General features: G+C 36.7%; 2 protein-coding genes across 4 annotated transcripts in view; both read right to left on the bottom strand.

Moving 5' to 3' along the window:
- Positions 1–7,361, bottom strand: part of atp13a3 (ATPase 13A3) — a 31,202-nt gene extending 23,841 nt beyond the window's left edge. For 2 of the 3 annotated variants that reach the window (XM_028444050.1, XM_028444048.1), the window contains exon 1: positions 7,100–7,361. The gene's annotated coding sequence lies outside the window, so the exon portion shown is untranslated. Of the gene's footprint in view, positions 1–2,826; positions 2,892–7,099 lie in introns of those variants that run through there. The other variant, XM_028444049.1, reaches the window with a different exon arrangement.
- Positions 7,362–13,594: 6,233 nt separating this feature from the next.
- tmem44 (transmembrane protein 44) lies at positions 13,595–19,809 on the bottom strand. Its single transcript, XM_028445045.1, has 10 exons — positions 19,562–19,809; positions 19,363–19,474; positions 19,190–19,280; positions 18,048–18,211; positions 17,773–17,859; positions 17,510–17,680; positions 17,151–17,282; positions 16,756–16,824; positions 16,574–16,678; positions 13,595–14,981 (listed from the first exon to the last, which is right to left on the bottom strand). Exons 1-10 carry the CDS (start codon positions 19,732–19,734, stop codon positions 14,796–14,798), a joined length of 1,290 nt encoding a protein of 429 aa, XP_028300846.1. The 5' UTR covers positions 19,735–19,809; the 3' UTR covers positions 13,595–14,795.
- Between the last annotated feature and the right edge of the window lie 140 nt (positions 19,810–19,949).

Raw genomic sequence — 19,949 nt, forward strand, 5'->3', positions numbered from 1 at the left:
TTTAATGGCCACCTGCAGTCTATTCAGTCCATATTTTCAATCACATCCTACCATTAGCCAAAGATAAAAAGGTTCCCTTTGGGGGTTTTTTTTTTTTGAATCAAATAGTTTAAAATACAATTTCAGGGCTGTATCAACAAACCAAAATAGTGAGTTGTTAACAAAGGGAAAATCTCCAATCCCAGATTACACCAAAAGTATGCAAAGTTTTAAATCATACCACATGGTCTTGGATTAACAGTGCTGCTTGACAGCAAATTAAAAACTAAAGTTTTCTCACCACTGTACAGAGATTAGGACATTTTTATTTGACAGAGCGGTTTGGTACATACCCCAGGTGAGAAATAATGTTTTAACTGGATGTAAAATTATAGTATATAGTTCCCATAGATAGATTAAAATATTATGGGATAAAAGGGTTTGAAGGGCATTTTCTCAGATTTTTAACATCTCTGAGAAATGTTTTTATTTAATGAATTTCGTCAATCCAAGATTCCTACATGAGTTAAAGTCTAAAGTGTGTAACAAAACATCTGTCTTACTACCGTGGCTCAGGTGGTAGAGGGTTGTCTTCTGATTGAGAGGTTGGGGGTTCGATCCCAGTACCTGACTATGTGTCGAAGTGTCCTTGGGCAAGACACTGAACCCTAAGTTGCGCCCAGTGGTCGACTAGCGCCTTGCATGGCAGTCCTGTCCCACTGGTGTGTGAATGTGAGAGTGATTGGGTGAATGAGCTGATATGTAAAGCGCTTTGAGACTGCTTCAGTGTGGGGATAAAGCGCTATATAAATCAAGTCCATTTACCATTTAATGTCTCTTCTTTCTGAGAAGTCCCAGCTGTAGAATTTCTTTAGTTGTTAGCTAAAAATACTGTTCATTCCAACAGATTAAGTGTACTGCATGTCTTTTTACTTGGGAAAAAAAGGGTAAAATGAAAAGAAAAAAAACCAAAAAGCAGATCATAAATCTGGTTTGCATGACTTTGTTAGATTTGACAGGTGTTTGTATAATGATAGATGAAACACAATTTTACTTTTACTGCTGCATCCAGCAGCTGTGTCTCAGCTTCAGTGGAAGCAAACTGTGATATCAGCACTTGAAGATGTGTTTCTGTATCACACTGCTCTGAGAAGAGATCGACTAAGAGATCTGTGCTGCTGTGAAGTCTTCTACCATGTCAAGATATTTCTCATTAACACTCAAAATCTCAGTTGGCACATCTTCCATCACTGGCAGAAGTTTTTCAGCTCAGCAATGAAAAGTCTTGAGTCAACGGCATAAAGGGGGCAAGGACATTGGCAACTCACTTGTTAAACTGAGAGCAAACTGTTTCTGATCTTCCAGTTTAACAAATCGTCAAATTATTTCAGAAAAGTAGTTTTAAATGTACATTTAAAAAAAAAAAAATATATATATATATATATATATATATATATATATATATATATATATATATATATATATATATATATATATATATATATATGTACACAAGTCTTTCTTCAGGAAATTAAACTAAATTAACTAAATTGTTTTATTTACATTGATCCGAGTGTGCAGATCTATTTTTCACACACATTTATCATCAATAAAATAGCTCAGATTCTGAAAAACCAGCATTGCACACACACTCATATGACAGATTAATTATGAAAACGTAGCCTTCTAACACTAGACTTAACCACATGGAGTCCATTATAAATAAAAGTAGCTACTTCACAAACCCAGCCAGAAACAAACTGGTTGTAAGCTTCCAGTCCCTTGAAACTTTTCATGTGGTCCATTGTGTATGAGCTGGATGTAAAGAGAAGGTAGTTCACAATGTCAGGATAAGTCACTCCCCACTCCCGGGAAAAAAGAGATATCTTCATTCCATTTGTCAACTTTGTAGGGATCATTCTCGCTGATCAGACCCAATTTCTCCTTGTACCAACTTCTCTCAGCTTCTAGTAGAGTGTCAACATAATCCGTGGCCTCCGACATATTGACGTCAAACGGAGACGACCTTTGACAATCGTTTAGCACATGGGCTGTTTTCAGTAAGTCAAAACATAACACTATTATTCAAGTCAACACACCCACGCAGGTGCATCCATATAGGGCCGTCATCTTCCAAGATGGCGCTGGGTCAATGTCCCGTGACGTCAGTCGCAAGGGTCTATTGATACTCAGTGTATTTGCAATTTAATAATGTGGTTAAAACTGCTGAGTGAATGTTTCTTTAAGATTCTAGGCAGAGCAGAGGAACAAACTGGAGACACACCTAACTCAAAGGTCATATTCTAAAAACAGATAAACTAATCATCTCCAAAGCCACCCTTGATTTGCATAAACGACATGAGAAATAAAATTCACAAGCCAGCATCTCTATCAGTGATGTGCCGTGAGCACTAGGGTTGGGTAGGCAGGGCGTTGCAAATCGAGACCACCAATGTCAACACCAATGACAGTTTCTTCTGTTGGCAAGTGTTTATTCAATTCAACTTTATCTGTATAGCGCAATTTACAACAAAGTCATCTCAATGTATCAAAACATGATATTCATTATACAAAAGAAAAAACCCAACAACATCCACATGAACAAGCATTTAGCCATCTAACAAAATCAAGATCGTAAAACACCATTAAAGAAACAAACAATTATTTAATATAGCCTCCATACTCTCCCAACAAGATATATCTCATGACACGGCAGCGCATCCGTTGTGTTGGAAACACAGAAACATGGAGAAAAAGACAACAACTCGGAACAGCCTCAGTGAGGCGCATCCACAAAGCCAATCCTACCATTCACTGTGAAAAATACGAACAATTTTCTGACCTTACCTTTGCTGAAGGTCTGGTAGCTCAGGTGTTGGTCTCCCATCTTTTAAAAGCTGTCGTTTTTCCTCAAAAGAAAGTTTCTCTATCGTCTAACGCTGTCATCTTTCCTATAATGTTATCTGGCCCACTAGCAAGAGAACGTAGCAGCAGCAGCCATGCTGGATCAATTCACTAATGCACTCTGAAGGTACGTATAGCATTTAGCATAGCACGGTTATGTCCAAAGGCAGCGTAGAGAGCTGCCTTTTTACATAATTGGTTTTCATCTTGGGGAACTGACTGCACATGCGCAAACATAAAAACACGCTATGAGAACAGAGGCAGAGCAGTAATGTGCTTTTGGGAGAGGATTTGGCCTCCTCCTGACTCCTCCTCCTCCTGCCTTACAGTGGAGTGAGACTGTGCAATGTCTCTGCCATACCAGGAAATAGCAATGTTTAGTCATTTGGGCTATGAAAAGCACACAATGCTGGCACTTTAAAACTTATAGGTACTGTAGGCTTTCAGAAATTGAAAAATAAATCATTTATAATTACATTATAATTAAAACAAATAATCAAAATATTAATTCACACTTAGGTAGGCACTGCCTACCTTGCCTACCCGGACTGCACGTCACTGGTCTCCATCCCTGTTTGAGTGATACCAAGGCAGAGAAATATGTTCATACAGGTGAGCTATATATCTAATATTTGTGCATTTAAAAAGACCAAAATCAACCAAGAACCAAAATACTGTATATTTATTGTTGCTATGTGAGGTAAGTTATTTACAGAAAATGATTGAGACCTAGCCAATGCCAGCCCTGTGATTAAACAAAGCTAGAGCAATCCAAAATATAATTTACAGACAACATGAAGCACAAAACCAACATGTGCTCAATAGTCATCCCAATAATAAAAGCAGTGTAGGGAAAATAAGTCACTGTTAAAAAGATAATTAGGTAACAGTTGCAACAATTGTTGAGACATCTTTTCTTAATTTTCTTATTCAATGTATTGTAATGTTTAGTTTATGTTCAAACAAAATCGTCAATCAAAAATAACAAGATTTCTCATCCCAAAGCGGAAACATTCATTCTAATAGAGTACGTAATAGTAAACCTTAGAGCCATTAAATCTTTAAAGATTTACAAAGTGCACAAAGGCTGATAATGTTTGATCACAGTGGCCTCTCAAGCAATCCACAGGTGCTAATGTTTGTCAGAAATATGGTAAAAAAGTCAAGACTCTACAAGAGAAGTTTGTATCAAACCAGTAATCTTGAGATCAAGTATAACAGGTCTGTGTGTAAACAAAACAGACTTCCAAATAAGAAAAAAAAAAATACAGTGAATATTCACAAAGGCAATGAATTACAGAGTCAAATAAAGCCAAATTCCAAAGTTAGTACAGATCGAGCAGTGTGGCTCAAATAAGCCCAGGGACAATGTAACTGAAAGCATGTCAATCCAAAGCAGTGATGTCATCACTAACCTGCAAAAACATCTAATTTGACACTTCAATTTCAAAGCTGTTGCTTTCTAACCTTTATAAATTTCTATCAACATAGCTGTTTGATGTTATAATAACCCAATGGGATGACTTTTGAAAATCTGAAAAAACATACTGATACAGGGAACACTTTATTCATAGAATTTTGAAAGACATAATGTAGACTCTTGTTGACAAGTGATTCAATATTACATTTACTCAGTATTTATGCACTTTCCTTGAATGCAGCCATGACTAATGGATAACCTACATCTATGGAAAAAACAGTGATCCATTCGTGGCCAGTCACTCAGTAATCCTGAGGTTAGCAACATTGTCTGAAAGCAAGAAGGCTATGAGTGTCTCTGGTGTCCAGGGTCCTACAAGCTGAAAACATGAAGGATTGGCTTTAACTAAAGTCTGTAATGGAGTGATTGGGACAGTTTATGTGACGGAAACAAAAATTATCCCTATGATGGACTGGCTACCTGTCTTAGGCAGACCCTACTGTTTGGATAGGCGTCATTCCTATGTGAAACTCATCTATAAGAAGCAGAGATGGATGGATAGAAGGTACTGCCCAGGTGTCATGACTCATGAGTCCTTCAGCAAAACACTCACTGAGCCTAAATTCTCAGTGCTTTGCAAGCAGCCCTTACTTTTGTATTTGTGACCAACTTTGAGACTACACTATTTGCATAAATCTCTACGCAACTGAATTTCAATAACCATATTTTGTATTACAACTACTTCAATCTATCTGTCCTAATGTTACTACCTAAATTTACAAATAAAACTTTATTTAACTTTTTGATTATTTTTTTTTTGTCCAATTAAACCCAACTTTTGACCTAATTGACTACGTGTGAAAAATAATCACGCAACTTGATTCCCTCTCCTGTGGCAAACGTAAACAAGTATATGTGGAAAATCTGTATGTATTTATGTATACGTAGAGTATTTTGTGTGTTTTACTAATTTATGTCTGTCCTACAGTTCTTACATTTGCACTAATATTTCATGTTGGTATTTGTTTCTTACCGTCGGCTCTTTTTTTATTGTGTTGCTGCAACATGTGAATTTCCCCTCTGGGGATCAATAAATGTGTATTATTTTCTATTATATTCAATATAAATATAGTTGAATATTTTAAAGCTGATTTGATTGCTTTTTAAAACTATTTTAATTGAATAGCTTTATTACCACCTGTGATTATTAGGCGCAGTCACCGTTAGTTATTCAGTCACAATGAACATTTGACCTCAATCTGATAAGATAATACTTATGAATCATTGGTAAGAAGAGAAAGGGAGATTGGAGTTTGTTTATAGTGCTCCATCTGTTAGAAAACAAGTAAGCCAAAGACCGTAGCTAAAATATTGTTTCTGTGTGACAACTTATCCAGTTGAAAGTGATGCTTTTCACATGTGAAGGAAGAACAAAGTGGTTTCAGATCCACTGCAAACCTAAATCCACAGATTTAATAAAGGCCATGGCTATTTGCACGGAAACTTATCAATTGACCCCCCCTCTGTTCATACGGAGCGCCCCCCTCATTGGCCATTTTAGGTGATGTGATAGGTGCACCACGTGACTTGAAGTACCGTCAGTTTTATTTTAGCTCATAACTATTTTTAGCTACCCCCCCAAACCCTTTTATTTTAGCTCTAACCCTAACCCAGGAAACACCCTAAAATTTTGATTTTTTTCATATATGTATTTTTGACCCTAACCATAAACCAGGAAATACCCTAAAATGTTAATCTTTTTCATATATGTATGTTTAAAGGTGCAATTTGCCGTGTTAAATATGTTAAAATGAAAAAAATATTTATAACAAAAGTAGGATTCAAACCCACAGCAGCGGAAGGGAGAATTCTTGAGTCAGGAGCTTCGACCACTCAGCCATCCTGACACAGTGAAAACACACCAGCACATTACGCTTATGTAGAAAAGGTCCGGAACAACACGTTTTCGTTTAAATAGACCTGGGGTCTAGTTTCTGGAAACCGTACGTTTCCGTGTCAATAGTCCACGGATCTATTAATACGTTTCCGTGTCAATAGTGCTGAAGTCTATTAATACGTTTCCGTATGAATAAACAATTCGTTGAATAAAACTGTCAAAAGAGAAAATGCATCAGTGGATTAGGATTTTTGAGGTCATAGGCTGAAAAAGAAGCTATCTGAGTGAACATAGTGTGGACTGTGGAGGCCCCTTTAAACACCGCTGATATGGATGATGACAGTACTTTGTAGCTCTGCAGTCATTACTGACATCAATGGAAAACTTAGGACAGCACACGTACGTGCAACCAACTGTGTGGTGAGAAGCCACCAGGTGTGGGAACGCACTAAAAACACGACCCTAGGGTTCACTGAGCACAACGTGGTTAACGTTCTGCGTGTGTGTGTGTGTGTGTTGTGAACAACGTGAAGGTTAACAACACCAAGTGTTCGCTGTCAGCTGCTGACGGGAGGAAGACATGGCTGAATGTTTGCTAGGTGGCTAACATAAGGTTAGCCATGCTTCAGTGTCGACCCACTGTGAGCAGAATAGTTTTCCAACATTAAAAACATGGACCATCTATTTTCAATGCGGTGTTGGTTTATTTAACCCTATGAGCCAGGCTGTTCAAAGTCAGCGACCCGGTGGGGTTAGAAGCGTGGGCTTCAGAATCGACGCGTTAGCATTTTGCCGCGGCTTGATAGCGACTGACACATGGGTGGTGATGGTGGCAACCGCAGCTGTTAAGCCTGGAAACACGAAAGCGCATAGAACTATTAACTGTAAGGTCCACTCACCCAGAACCACTGGGACGCTCCGGAGATCACCTGCGAGTCATGGCGGCAAGCGTGCAGCTGCTATCTGAAGGGAAGCGTCGCTGCGGAGCCACGGAGGCTGGAGAGAGAGACGTGGTGGCGGCGGAGCGACACGGTGGAGGCTCGGCGGTTTGTTGACACGGAGCTGGGACGGACTAACGGACTGACTGACTGACTCACCAAGTCTGGGTGAGCACTGGCTCAACGTGAACTGGACTGAACTGGCTGTCTGACGGCAGGAAGTGACACAGTGTGACGTCACCATTGACCATCAGAATAGTGCGCCATAATATTAAATAAATAAAATACGACAATATGTCCACATCTGGAGGAGAGACAAGGTTGTTGCCGGGCAACACATACACATTTCCTTCATGAAAGTTGACTGAGTTAAAACACCTGTCGAGAGGAGTGATAATGTATGTAAAAAAAAAAAAAAAAAAAAAAAGTCACAGTGCTGTTATATTAGCGCTCCTGGAATGATTCTTGTCCAATCATCAAATTACTTGGTCGTAATTACCATAACTTTGTATAAAACTAAATAAAAGCAGAATGATGAATGATGATGTTCTGGTGACAGGGAGAAAGCCTGTTTTTAAGAAAGTTTCTGTTGTTTGTTTTTATTAACAAACAAGAAAACACGCAACTACTTCCATCAATGAACAGCATCAACAAACATGAACTAAATACGCCACCAAATGCAGTTCAACAACCAAAATTACAAGAGAAATAGCACACACAGGGAAAATATAAGCTAAAATTTAATTTAAAAAACATTGTATAAAGTTGTTTTTTTTTTTTAATTATTATTATTATTATTTTAGTTTATCCTTAGTATTAAATTATGTAATTTTCTTGCATCGACTTTTTCCAATTTTATTGAGGAATCACTGAAACAAGAAAATCTCAGATTTTAAAGTAGATCATCATATATTTGTGTATATACCATAATATTTTGTTATTAAAAAATTGACGTTTTTTAATTCTTAAGGAAGATGCCAAATGGAAGAAAGCCTAAGTGCTGCCTCAATTCTCTGACCTTGGACCTTTCTATATTTTTACATGATCTCAGGACTTCATGAGTTAACTTCATGTGCTCAGCTTCCTCTCACAGTCCAAACACAAAAACATGTCTTTAAAAAAAAGTCTGTGAATGTGTGACTTTGTTCAGACTGGGTGTATCCATCCTTGCACCCGGTGAGAGCTGGAGATAAGCACTAGAAAACTCCAGTAAAATAAAACAAAATAATAAAAAACCCAAATGGTTAAGTAAAAAACAACAACTTACATTTGAAAAGTTCCTTTATTACACCTTTTTTTGCTTCTTTTTTTTGACAGCACATTTTCAAGTCATAGTCTTTTGACTAATAGCCAAAAATTAGTCATGACTTTTTCATTTATAGTCTTGTTTTAGTCAAATATATGGCATTAACATTTTAGTTGACTAAAACTGTTACAGATATAGTCGACTAAAATAAACTGTACAGCACAAGAGTTTCTGTATATTTTAAAGATTTAAATACCATTTATCGCCTTGATGATATGGGATGGTATTTAAGTTTGTAAATACAAACAGACAGATTTGATGTAATCAATGAATGATCACATGAGTTCTGATTGGATCATTATATATTGAGTTGACGAAGGTCATATTTCAAACAAAATTGGTCGTAGAAAATGATTTTATTGACTACAAAGAATAATTTGCTTTGGTTATTCTAATGTATGAATAATCTAAAGCAACAATTATTTTATTATTGATATATATCTGTATATATATATATAAAAGATAAACTAGGCATACTAAATTTAAAGCTACATGATTTGATAACTTTGTTTAGTTAGTAAACAAATATCAGATAATCAAGATACAAAACAACTTACAGTAAAAAGAAGTGCTTGCAAGAAGAAAAATACATTATAGACCATTCATAATGCATCAAACTATAGAAGCAGAGGAAAATTAAATAGATAAAAATAAAAATAAATTAACTGATGTTATGACGATATGTAAGAAAGAATAATATAATAAATTATTGGAGAAAAATTCAAACAACATTAAAGTAATATATGGGCTGTACTGAATGGCAATGTGAGAAAATGATTTTTTTTTTTAAAAAAAACCCACAAATTATCCAGAATCCTTCAGTGAGAATGACAAGTCTGTTAAAAAAAAATATGGAGGATGTGGTGAATGGTTTTAACAATTTTTTCACAAATGTGAGATCAGAATTGGCAGATGTAGAAGATATGGGGGAGAGATATCCAAGTACAATATTTTTAAGAGCAGTTAATGAAAGAGTCGTGTGTTCCTAGAATACCTCTTTATCCTAGTCAGCAACCTATTACCCTAAGGTAATCCTCTATTTTATTCCTAACCTTATGCCATGGTTCTAGCCCTAGGACCTCAAATGCAGAGAACCCGAAACATGTGCAGTGTATGTGAGATGCTCACCAGAAGGATGATGAAGACTCAGGAGATCGTCAGGTAAGTTGAAACAGAAGTGGTTTTTTTATTGAACATATAAAAATATGCTCAAGGCCTCCTTGACATCTGACGCAGCAGGTGTCTCACAGAAGGAAGACCCCGAGCCCAAGAAATCTCCAAACATTTATACTGTGTAATGACATAGATAAACAGTTGATTGACAGCTTCTTATCTTCTTACAGTGACCACGACTCTTCCAGCAGGTGTTTTAGAGCTCACGGCTCGTCTGGCAGGTGCATCACTGGCTGTGGCTGCTCTCAACCTCTTATCTTATCTTCTCTGCCCTTCTTTAGTGATCACAACTCTTCTAGCAGGTGTTTATCATACCCAGTACATCATTTCAATTTTTTATCCATTACCAGTGCAAAAACATATCCACTACTTATACTGAGCTACAAAGAAAATAATAAAATCCTTTAATAAACCTGTGTGTGTTTGAAGCATACTTATATGATTTATTGCAGCTTGTTAACATGACTATACCGGGGGACCCCATTATGCATCACAGAAAGAAAATATGGAAAACAAAACAAGACTTCTACTGATTGGAAGGATATTGACATAACAACAGTGAAGGAATTTAAGGAATTGCAAAACCATTAACACACATCTTCATCTTGTCTTTTCAAACAGGTACATTTCCCAACAAAATGAAAATAGCAAAAGTGATAGCGATGTTTAAAAACGGAGATCAACACCATATCACAAACTACAGGCCTGTTTCTTTACACTCCCAGTTCTCCACAATACTAAAAAAAAAGTTTTCAGACAGACTGGACAAATTCATTGAAAAGCACAATCTAGCCTTAAACTGACAGTCAGTATGGATTCAGAACAGACACATCAACATCTTTGGTACAAACTGAGTTAATAGAAGAAACCACAGATTGCATAGACAACAAAAAATAGCAGTTGGAGTTTTTCTGGATATAAAAAATCCTTTATTAATCACAAAATATTACTAAACAAGAGCACTCAGAGCACACACATCCGCCAAATTTAGAAGTACTATATCTACAGTACCTTCCGGATCATCTCCAAAATCAAACTTCTTCCATGTGACATTCTCTATCAGATCACCAAATTTCATTTAAATCTGTTCAAAAGTTTTTGAGATGTCATGCTAACAATCATCCACATTAACAGATAGACGGACTAAAGGATGGACAAACGCTGGTGAAAAAAGACCACCTTGGTGGAGGTAATAAACTGAAAAGCTATGGTATAAAGGGGGTTGGAGTGAGTTGGTTGAGGCACTATCTAAGAAGCAAGCAACAGTTCGTGCAAATAGGTGAACATAAATCAGAGTATATGGACATTACATGTGGAGTACCACAGAGGTCGGTATAAGGTCCGAACTTATTCATATTGTATATCAATGACATACACAGAGTAACAAAAGTATTGACATTTGTTTTGTTTGCTGACAACAAACATTTCCTGTGTTGGGAAGAATTTGCCTCAAATTTTGAGGAGGATTACATCAGAAATAAACAAACTAAAATTTTGGTTTGGCAAAAATTACTATTAAATCTGAGCAAAACAAAAATAATGCTGTTTGAAAAAACATAAAATAGAAGATAATGTAGAGCGGATAATAGATAATCCAAAAATAGAATGATTATATAAAATCAAATTTCTGAGCGTAATCCTGGACCACAAAATCTGCTGGAAGCCTCAGATAAACCACGTAGAGTAAAGCTTTCAAAGTGCACTGTAATTCTTGGTAGAACAAAACATTCTGGACCATTAGTCAATACATACTCTATACTGTTTGTTTTTGCCATATCTAACCTACTGTGTGTAAGTCTCGGGAAATGCCTACAAAAGCACTTTTTAGCCATTACGCATAATACCGAAAAAACAATTAAGAAATAAGTTACTCATTATCAAATTTATGAATCTGGTTGAATTCTACAAATAATGTACAAAGCAAGATATAACCTACTGCCAAGAAATATCCCAGAGTAAGTCGAACAACAGTGCGAACAACAATAAAAAACATATGCATATCGAGCTGTGGGGTGACTTTATGTGATAATTTTGAGCTTGAGATAGAACAAAGTGGAAACATAAATCTGTTTAAAATTGCTGAACAAGCATATGGAAAAGAAGGTGTGATAACTGGTGGTGTAAGGAGCGATAGCAATTAAAAAAAAGAAAATTGATACATTATAGCTGCCTAGTATATGTTAAATAATTATGTGGATAATTGTTTAGTATATATATATAGTGAATATATGTATATTTATAAGGTGGCATGTACATCCTATACAGTATATACATATGGATATTTAAATTGTATATATGTGTATGTATGTAATGTATATCTGTACTGTATGAGTGTGTATGTATATCTATATACAGTATGTATACTGTATTATATTTATATGTATTTTTATATGACTATTTATGTATATATAATATTAGCAATGATATAACTGAGATAAACTGAAAAGTTAAAAAATGGTAGGGATAAAAATATAAATAAAAAATGTGTATAATTTGCCCTACTCCTTTTTCAAACTTGAGTATAATTTAATATTTTGATTTTCTTGTACTCAAAAATAAAAATAAAAAAACAAAAACATTATTTACCGGTACATGTTAGAAAATAAATACAGTTAATTCTTGCACTGGAGTACTTAGTTTTCATGATCTATTTGATCAGTTTGGTCCTTGGACATGCAATGTGCAAGTTTCTCCTAAAGAATTTTTCCACTTGCTGTTCCTCCTCCAATTTGCAAGGTGAACCAAATGTTCTGGAAGCTCAGATTATCTGACATCTTCAACGTTCACTCTGGTGACGTCTGGCCAAAAAAAACAGAAAGACCTGTTCCCCGCTGCTGGTTCAGATGTGTTAATCCACCCCCTTCATCACTTTTGCAAACAAAATTCCACCTTTTTTTGTTGGATTGCAGTTTGTTTTCCTTTGCCCATGGTCTCAGTGGAGGCATAGATGAAACCCACAGATCCTGAAATGCTAACTCAGCATCTGTCAAGAGATCTGCAGTATTATGAAAAAAATCACTTTATAATGGTTTTGCTACAGTTATATACATTCCTTTAGCCTCATTCAGAGGGCCAAAGTTGAAACAGTTCTTTTTCCTCCCTCCCTCCCTTGTTATTCCACATTTTGTAAAAAGTCAGCTCCGGGCGAGCTGGATTTTTCTCAGGTGACGTCACATCGCGGAAATTCTTCCTCCTGACAATCCTGGCTCATCCTACCCTACATAAGAATGTGAGCTCCTCCCGCTCAAACTACCTCACAGGTAAAAACACTGCGGTTTAATATAGAATATACATTATACTGTGTCATATATGTAAAGCTACATACACAATGTGTTCTCTGCATTTAAACCCCCCTGAGGAGCAGTGGGCAGCCACAGTGTAGCGCCCAGGGAGCAGTTCCATTTTTAGCAGCCGTTATATTGCCTCGTATTACCATTGATGTGATCTGACATGTTTGTAACACAATGCGATGCAGCTGTTGGACAAAACAGTGGACTATCGTCTTAAATGGATAAGTTCTGTGGTCAGAATATGTGTGGATGACAAGAAAGAGACGTAGCAGCTTTGTAGTGTTTGAAACAGCTGACTGACTGCGCTGCTGCTGCTGTGATAAACATACTGTGGAGAAGCGTTTTTGTCGTACCCACAATCATAACTGCTTATATAGCCATGTGTTTTATTGTAATGTGCAGTTTTTTGGCTCAAAACAATAACAAGAGTGTGGATAGCAAAAGAAATCGTGACGGCGATCACCCTCTCAGAGCCAGGCATGAGTTCTGCGCCCACAGACACGCCCACTCATGCATATGCATGAAGGCCCCAAAACAGCCTGTTTTTAGAAGCGTCATTAAAGGGACTTTTCAGAGGGCTAAAACTTCAGAAAACAGGCAAGTTTGGGAAAATAAAGCTCAAATACTATGTTGTTGGGGTTTTTAGAACAAATGGAGATGGCTGAGATGGTTCATTTCTGGGACAAATGAACATTTTAAATCTTCAGCTGTACAACTTATTTCAAGGTACATAATGTATTTTTTTTTTCTTTTTGTCTGCTCATGTTGCCAGAGGTTAACACTACATTGAGTGCAACTATTTTGGGCCAGCTATGATTGTTTTATTTTAACAATAAAATAAAAAATACAATTATATTATTTTGTTGTGACCATCACCAACCCGATCTAAGGATGGGTAAGCCATTATAGAGAGGAAAATATTAAACTTCTCTCTAAAGCACATTTGTAGGCATTGGTAAAAACAGAACTGATAACCTAATTGTGAAGGGAAAAAAAGCATCTTAACCAGGAATGGAACATAATCAGTAATCAGATGGAACTGGTCAGCAGGACACTAATTTTCTCTTTGACCATCTCATTGACATCTATCAAGGCTCTCAGTAAAGTGTTCAACACTACTTTAGAATAGTCTGTGCCCTTTGATTAAGGCTGCTTTTGAGTAGCAATGGCAAAGTTTAATTAAATCATTTGAGAAGATGCTTTCTAGTGCCCCTCATTTTCACATTTGTAGGCAAAAGTACAATTTAGATTACAGGCGATCGCAAGGAAATGGATGAAATCTCTATTAATCAAGGTCTGTGTTTGTGTTTACAACCACGGATAGCATGTTAGTAACAGCAATTATTTTATAGTTGTTTTTTTTCCCAGTTATGTTTCTCTTTGATTTACCACCCAAGGAAATGTAACGGGGAGGAGTCTAAGGGGGTTTCATAACCATTTTTTTTTAAATCACTGTATTGTTTAGTTATCAAGACTGAGGAAATCCTTTCAATTTAAAAAAAACTCCCTGGTTTGTTGTTCCAGCTTCATCTTTTTAAAACCCCAGTGAATGCAGATGAACAGAGGTTTGCTGAATGATGGAGAGGACACACTAATCCTGGACGTCTAGCCTGGTGCTTATCTGGAATACCCCCCCCCCCCAATCCCTCCACAGTCCAGCCCTGATAACCAAGTCTGAAAGCAAAATACAGGATATGACCCAATGACCTTAAATAATAGTAGACAAGTAACAGTGTTTTCTTCAGGGTAAACCTTTGTGTCTTTTCTGAGGTTTCAGAGGGATTCCTGTTTTCTGTGGTGACTGCTGTGTAAGGCCATCCTTATTGACAGCTATGCAGAAACAAGTCAGTATTTGCTTGTTTATTTTGACATCTATATGAATAATGGGTCATTTATTCAAGCTTGATGCAGGACCATTCTCTCCTGTGCCAGAATGGGTCTTTGATCCATGTCCAGAACTGGAGCATGTGCAGACAGTAAAAGGTTGTGGGTTTGTTATCCACTCTTGCAGGAGAAATTCATTTTCTTCTTGCTTAGTTTTTTTCCAATGAGCTTGGGTCACTTCAAAATCCCACTGAGGACACAAAAAGGTCTTAGGTAGGAGTTTGTTGTTCAGCTTTACATGATAAAATACAGATGTATATCGAAAAAAAACAATCAGGAAAATAAACCCCAAATGGCAAATTTGATGAATGGAGAAAATCTATAAAAATACTTTAGGACTCAGATGGAATTTACTTTACTGACAGGCTTGAACTCAGGTGGACTTTTGTCTGTGGATAGTTAAACATTAGACACAGTCAGGCAACGAACAAACCAGATTTCCATTTTATTACAAAGTAAACAGAATGTGTTGAAGTTAAGATTAACATAGAAACACATCAACAAAACAAACTCTGCTGCATTATAGAAAAAAAGCCATTTCCCAAATCTAAGAAGTGGAAAGTAGAGATAAGACTAAAAAGTGAATTATAGATACTTGAATCATCTACTTAGAAAAAGTAAAGATGCATTTCCAACGGTGAATATTATCACTTAAAGCTACCAGAACACTCAGCTAAGGTTTAACTTGAGAGTCCAGCTCAGTTAAACCTTAGTTCCTGTGGAAACACTCTGTGGTTTACCTGCTAACACACTCATATGAAACCATGCCATTATTTTTGAAAGATGTCATTTCCTAAAACACTCAGGTGTAAAACACCTCTTCTCACTGTGCAGTAACGGATAATGTCATGTCCTGTTAGTCTCACCATTGGTTTCTATTGATCGTTCACTCAGAGTAAAAGCTGCAGCGCATGTCCTCACGTCTCTGATCTGTAACTCTGTGATCAACCTCACAGGTCTTCTGATAGTGCACCTAACTGTGTCAGCTGTCTTTGCTGAAATTCAAGATGAGGAGTTTAATGATGGGGAAAGCCAGTGTGGTCAGACACAGCTAGGGTAAACCAGGTTTCACTCATAAGCCTGGTTCTTTTAGGAGCACTTTGATGAAATACCTCCAGGAATGAAACCCTGCTACTCACTTCAACAAGTGACAGATGAAAAATAGATTGAGGAAATAATAAATCTGCTTTCCAGTGTTGTCACATGTTCATCAGCTACAATAGAACATTACAAAAAAATGCTTTAATGCAAGTCTAGGCAAAAACCTTTCCAATTGACTACGACTCATCAATTCTACAAAAACGTGCTGACAATCAACGTCTTCCATCAGCCTTTAGTGACCTCCTTTTCACCTCACTTCCTCTTTGATACACATGTATAAAGCTCAGAATCCACACAAACACCCTGCAGTCTTCAAGCCTTAAGATTTACCATTTCTACTATATGAGCCATGCACACTATAAAATAGAACTGAAACGTCTGTAGTCAGGCAAACATTCACCACAGTTTCACTTAACTTTCACCCTGGTATGAACCTTGGTGTCACATTGTGCAGCGAAAAGCTCGTCACCCAAAGTCATGTGGGACACACACAGTTCAAGACATTATATAGATGCATTTTTACTCAGTCCAAAAAGTTCTAGCTGTTCCAGAAAAGAACAATTGTAAACTATGAAAATATGAACAAGATGAATTAGAATAAAAGCCCTGAAATACTCTGAAAGCCCTAGTCTTTACTTTTTTCCAAGTATATACATTCAAAAATGTAGCAAACCAGCTTACCTCAAGGTCTGAGCTGACCTCTGACGAGTCAAATGAAGTGTCTGTGGGACAGTTCCTGTGGATCATTTGCACCATTGGGTTGAGAGGCCTAATCTTTAGGTTATTCTAAAAAAATGTAATCAAACAAAATGCATGTTGTGAGCGTTCTGTATGATTTGACAGATTTATTTTTTTTCGCTTACTTTTTTGGAAGGACGAAAGCTGATATCCATGTAACGGCCCATCTCGGTTATTTTGTGGATAGGCTTAGTCTTGAAAGAGATATAATTTCAGAATAAAACTTAAATCTTTCAAACCAAAACACACTATACATCAAGATACATCAATCTAATGCATTACAGTATATAATATAGTAATGCTGGTGTGGGCTGTGACTTAATGACATCCAGCCAGGTACCGCTACTATGTCAGTGCTAGTTGCTGCTGTTAAAATGTCTTTGCAATAGAAAAACAAAGCAAAAAACATGACTTTGACATGTGTATTCAACATACTGTATAGCAGAGTCTTTCATTTAAACATCATGAAATGAACAGCCATTTCATGCATGTAAGGAAAGCCAAATAGATTACAACGTACTTTCATCTGTGCTAGTGAAGATGTTTTATGATTTCCGTCTCCTTTCATGACTCCTGATTCACCTAAAAGGCTCTCTGTTTCTGCAGATAACTGCTGCTCGTTTCCTCTGGTAAACCAGTGGATGAACAAAATCTGAGGTCTAGGCTTAAGGGCAGCAAATCACATTTAGCTAAAATTTTAGTTACACAAATTTAACAAATGCAATTCAATCATGGCGTTACATCAAATTAAATAATTACAGATATCTAAATATTTATTAAAACATATATATATTTAGTTGTATTTGAGGTTCTGGATCTCTTCATTCTATCCACCTATAGGCGTTCTGCTTCTGCCATCACTGCCCTACATAAGGATACTAGAAGCTCAATGATGACACAACCTGCAGAAGAAAGAAACCAAGGCATAACTCTCAAAAGGAACTTCAACCCAGTGTTATAGTGCAGTAATGCAGCAATGTAGATGGCTTCAGCCAGTAAGCCCAACATTCCAGACAGCACGTGGGTGTTGGTCAAACGATGTCCCCTGTACTGAAGGGAAAAAAAAAAAAAAAAAAACATGAAAAAAAGAAAGCACAATTTAAAAAAGCATTTGGTGCATCTTTGTGTTGTTTTCTACTTACAACTCTGCAAAGTGGAGGTAACCTGGAGGTACATGAGATGAGCAGAGCCAGCAGCCCAAGTATGTATCCCAGGATTTCAGTGTAATCCTTAAAACAACAGTTCTGTGATGTGAATATGTTTGGGACAATACACAGACCATAAATAAAAGTCCAGTTTGAACAACAGGAAATAATTGGGATGCAAAATGAAACTTCATGAGAAATACACACACAAACACACGCACGTATACACAAATTGTAACTCCCATTACTTTCTATTGATCAGCAAACCTTACCGTTATGGGAGTCCCACTGGAAACATTAAGCAGACGTCTCCCACCGATAGGCCTGAATACTGGAGCGTGTATCAACTTTAGAAAACTTCCTGCAACAACTAAGAACAGAGAGACTGCTACAAGATGTTGTCTCCTACGCTGCCTCATCATCCATAGCCTCACTCCTGAAAAAAACAGACCAAAGATATTTGATATTAGGTTCTCCAAAAAGACACAAAACTATAACAATAATGATCAAAACAACAACAAAAATACAGACAATGACAAAACATACACAATTACAACAAAAGTACACAAAAAGACAAGAAAAAAATGACTCCACAAACCCACAGTACTACAAACAAAGAAAACAACAACAGAAATACACAAAATGCAAATTGACGACACAAAATACACAATATGACTCCAAAAGAGAAAAAAATACACAAAAAGGCAAGGCAAAATATTTGTATAGCGCATTTCATACACAAGACAACTCAATGTGCTTTATATGATCAAAAAGTGCAACAGAAAACATTCAATAGCTTAAAATCAATAACATTTAAAATCATCAGTAAAATCAATTAAAACCAACAAACACATTACATCAACAACATGACCAAAAATCTAGCTCTCAATGATACGCAGTGCCTTTAAATTTGATTTAAAAATGTTCACATTGGATGCTGACTTCAGCTCTGCTGGCAGTTTGTTCCACTTCTTTGCAGCATAACAACTAAAAGCAGCATCACCATGTTTACTGTGAGCTCCACTATCTGACCTGTGTCCATAGATCTGAGAGACCTGCGGGGTTCATACCTGACTAACATCTCACTGATGTATTCTGGACCAAACCCATTCACACATTAATACACCAGCAGCGAAAAACAACATAAATGCACATATTAAAAATAAACATACACAGAATGACACAAAAACTTTCCTGTTAATGCTAAGATTGATCATTATTCTAAATCCTCACATGAATGCACATAATGTAACCATTTGATCAAACAAATCCATTTTTTTCCTGTATGATGACCTTGGGTACCTTAAAATAAAATGTATTATTATTATTAATAACTAAACATGCTGGAATCATGATTTTGCAATGCATACATGTTTGATTAAACAAGAGAATATACCATCTACTCTAAACTCACCTGTCTGAGAGTTCCAGCACAGAAACACCTGCATGATGTGCAAGATGCAACTCAAAGCATCTACAGCTGCAGTAAAGGAGCTCTTCAAAACCTAGAGAACACGTGACACAGTCAAGCAAAAAAAAATAATAAATGTAGTTGCACTGATTTAAAAAAATAAAATAAAAAAATACCTGAATGTACAGCTGTTGGGACAGAATGGCTCCAACTGTGCTGCAAAGGTTCCCCAGAAAGCTGTAGAAAACTGGATATTCACCTCCATACTGGCACCTCTGACACACCACACTAACACAACAACACATGTACTTTGTTTAAGACATGGAGAAAAACAAAAACACACACACATAAACTGATGACATTGACAGTACTTACAGCAGACTTGAAAGTAGAAAAAGAAGAGCAGAAATAAAGGTAAGACACAACGAAAGGCAAACTTTTTTTTCAGCTTCAGGTGTGAAACAAACGGGGACGCCTTTAACACAAAAGGCCACAAAACCCGTCATAAAACTGCCAGAACTTTCTCCTATCCACGCGTTTTTCTCCATTTCATCTCTAACTACTAGGACAACTGTCGCTGTATTGTTTAATAACGCAGCACACCTGATACCTGGACACAGACCTGATACTGAGGGGTTAAGGATGTTTTAGTGTCCGGGTTAAATAGTGATCAACCTCCGGTGGATGCTGCGACACAGGGACTCACACACAACCCTCATTGTTTATCATGGAATTTGAACTAATGTCCTAAACTGAATAAATG

Source organism: Gouania willdenowi, chromosome 4 (assembly GCF_900634775.1).
Source record: "Gouania willdenowi chromosome 4, fGouWil2.1, whole genome shotgun sequence".
NCBI lineage: Eukaryota > Metazoa > Chordata > Actinopteri > Blenniiformes > Gobiesocidae > Gouania > Gouania willdenowi.

Coding starts and splice junctions, on each gene's coding strand:
- tmem44 (XM_028445045.1), bottom strand. CDS start 19,734: ATGGAGAAAAACGCGTGGATAGGAGAAAGTTCTGGCAGTTTTATGACG. Junction 19,475..19,561: donor TTTCTACTTTCAAGTCTGCT/GTAAGTACTGTC, acceptor TTGTTGTGTTAG/TGTGGTGTGTCAGAGGTGCC. Junction 19,281..19,362: donor CCCAACAGCTGTACATTCAG/GTATTTTTTTAT, acceptor CGTGTTCTCTAG/GTTTTGAAGAGCTCCTTTAC.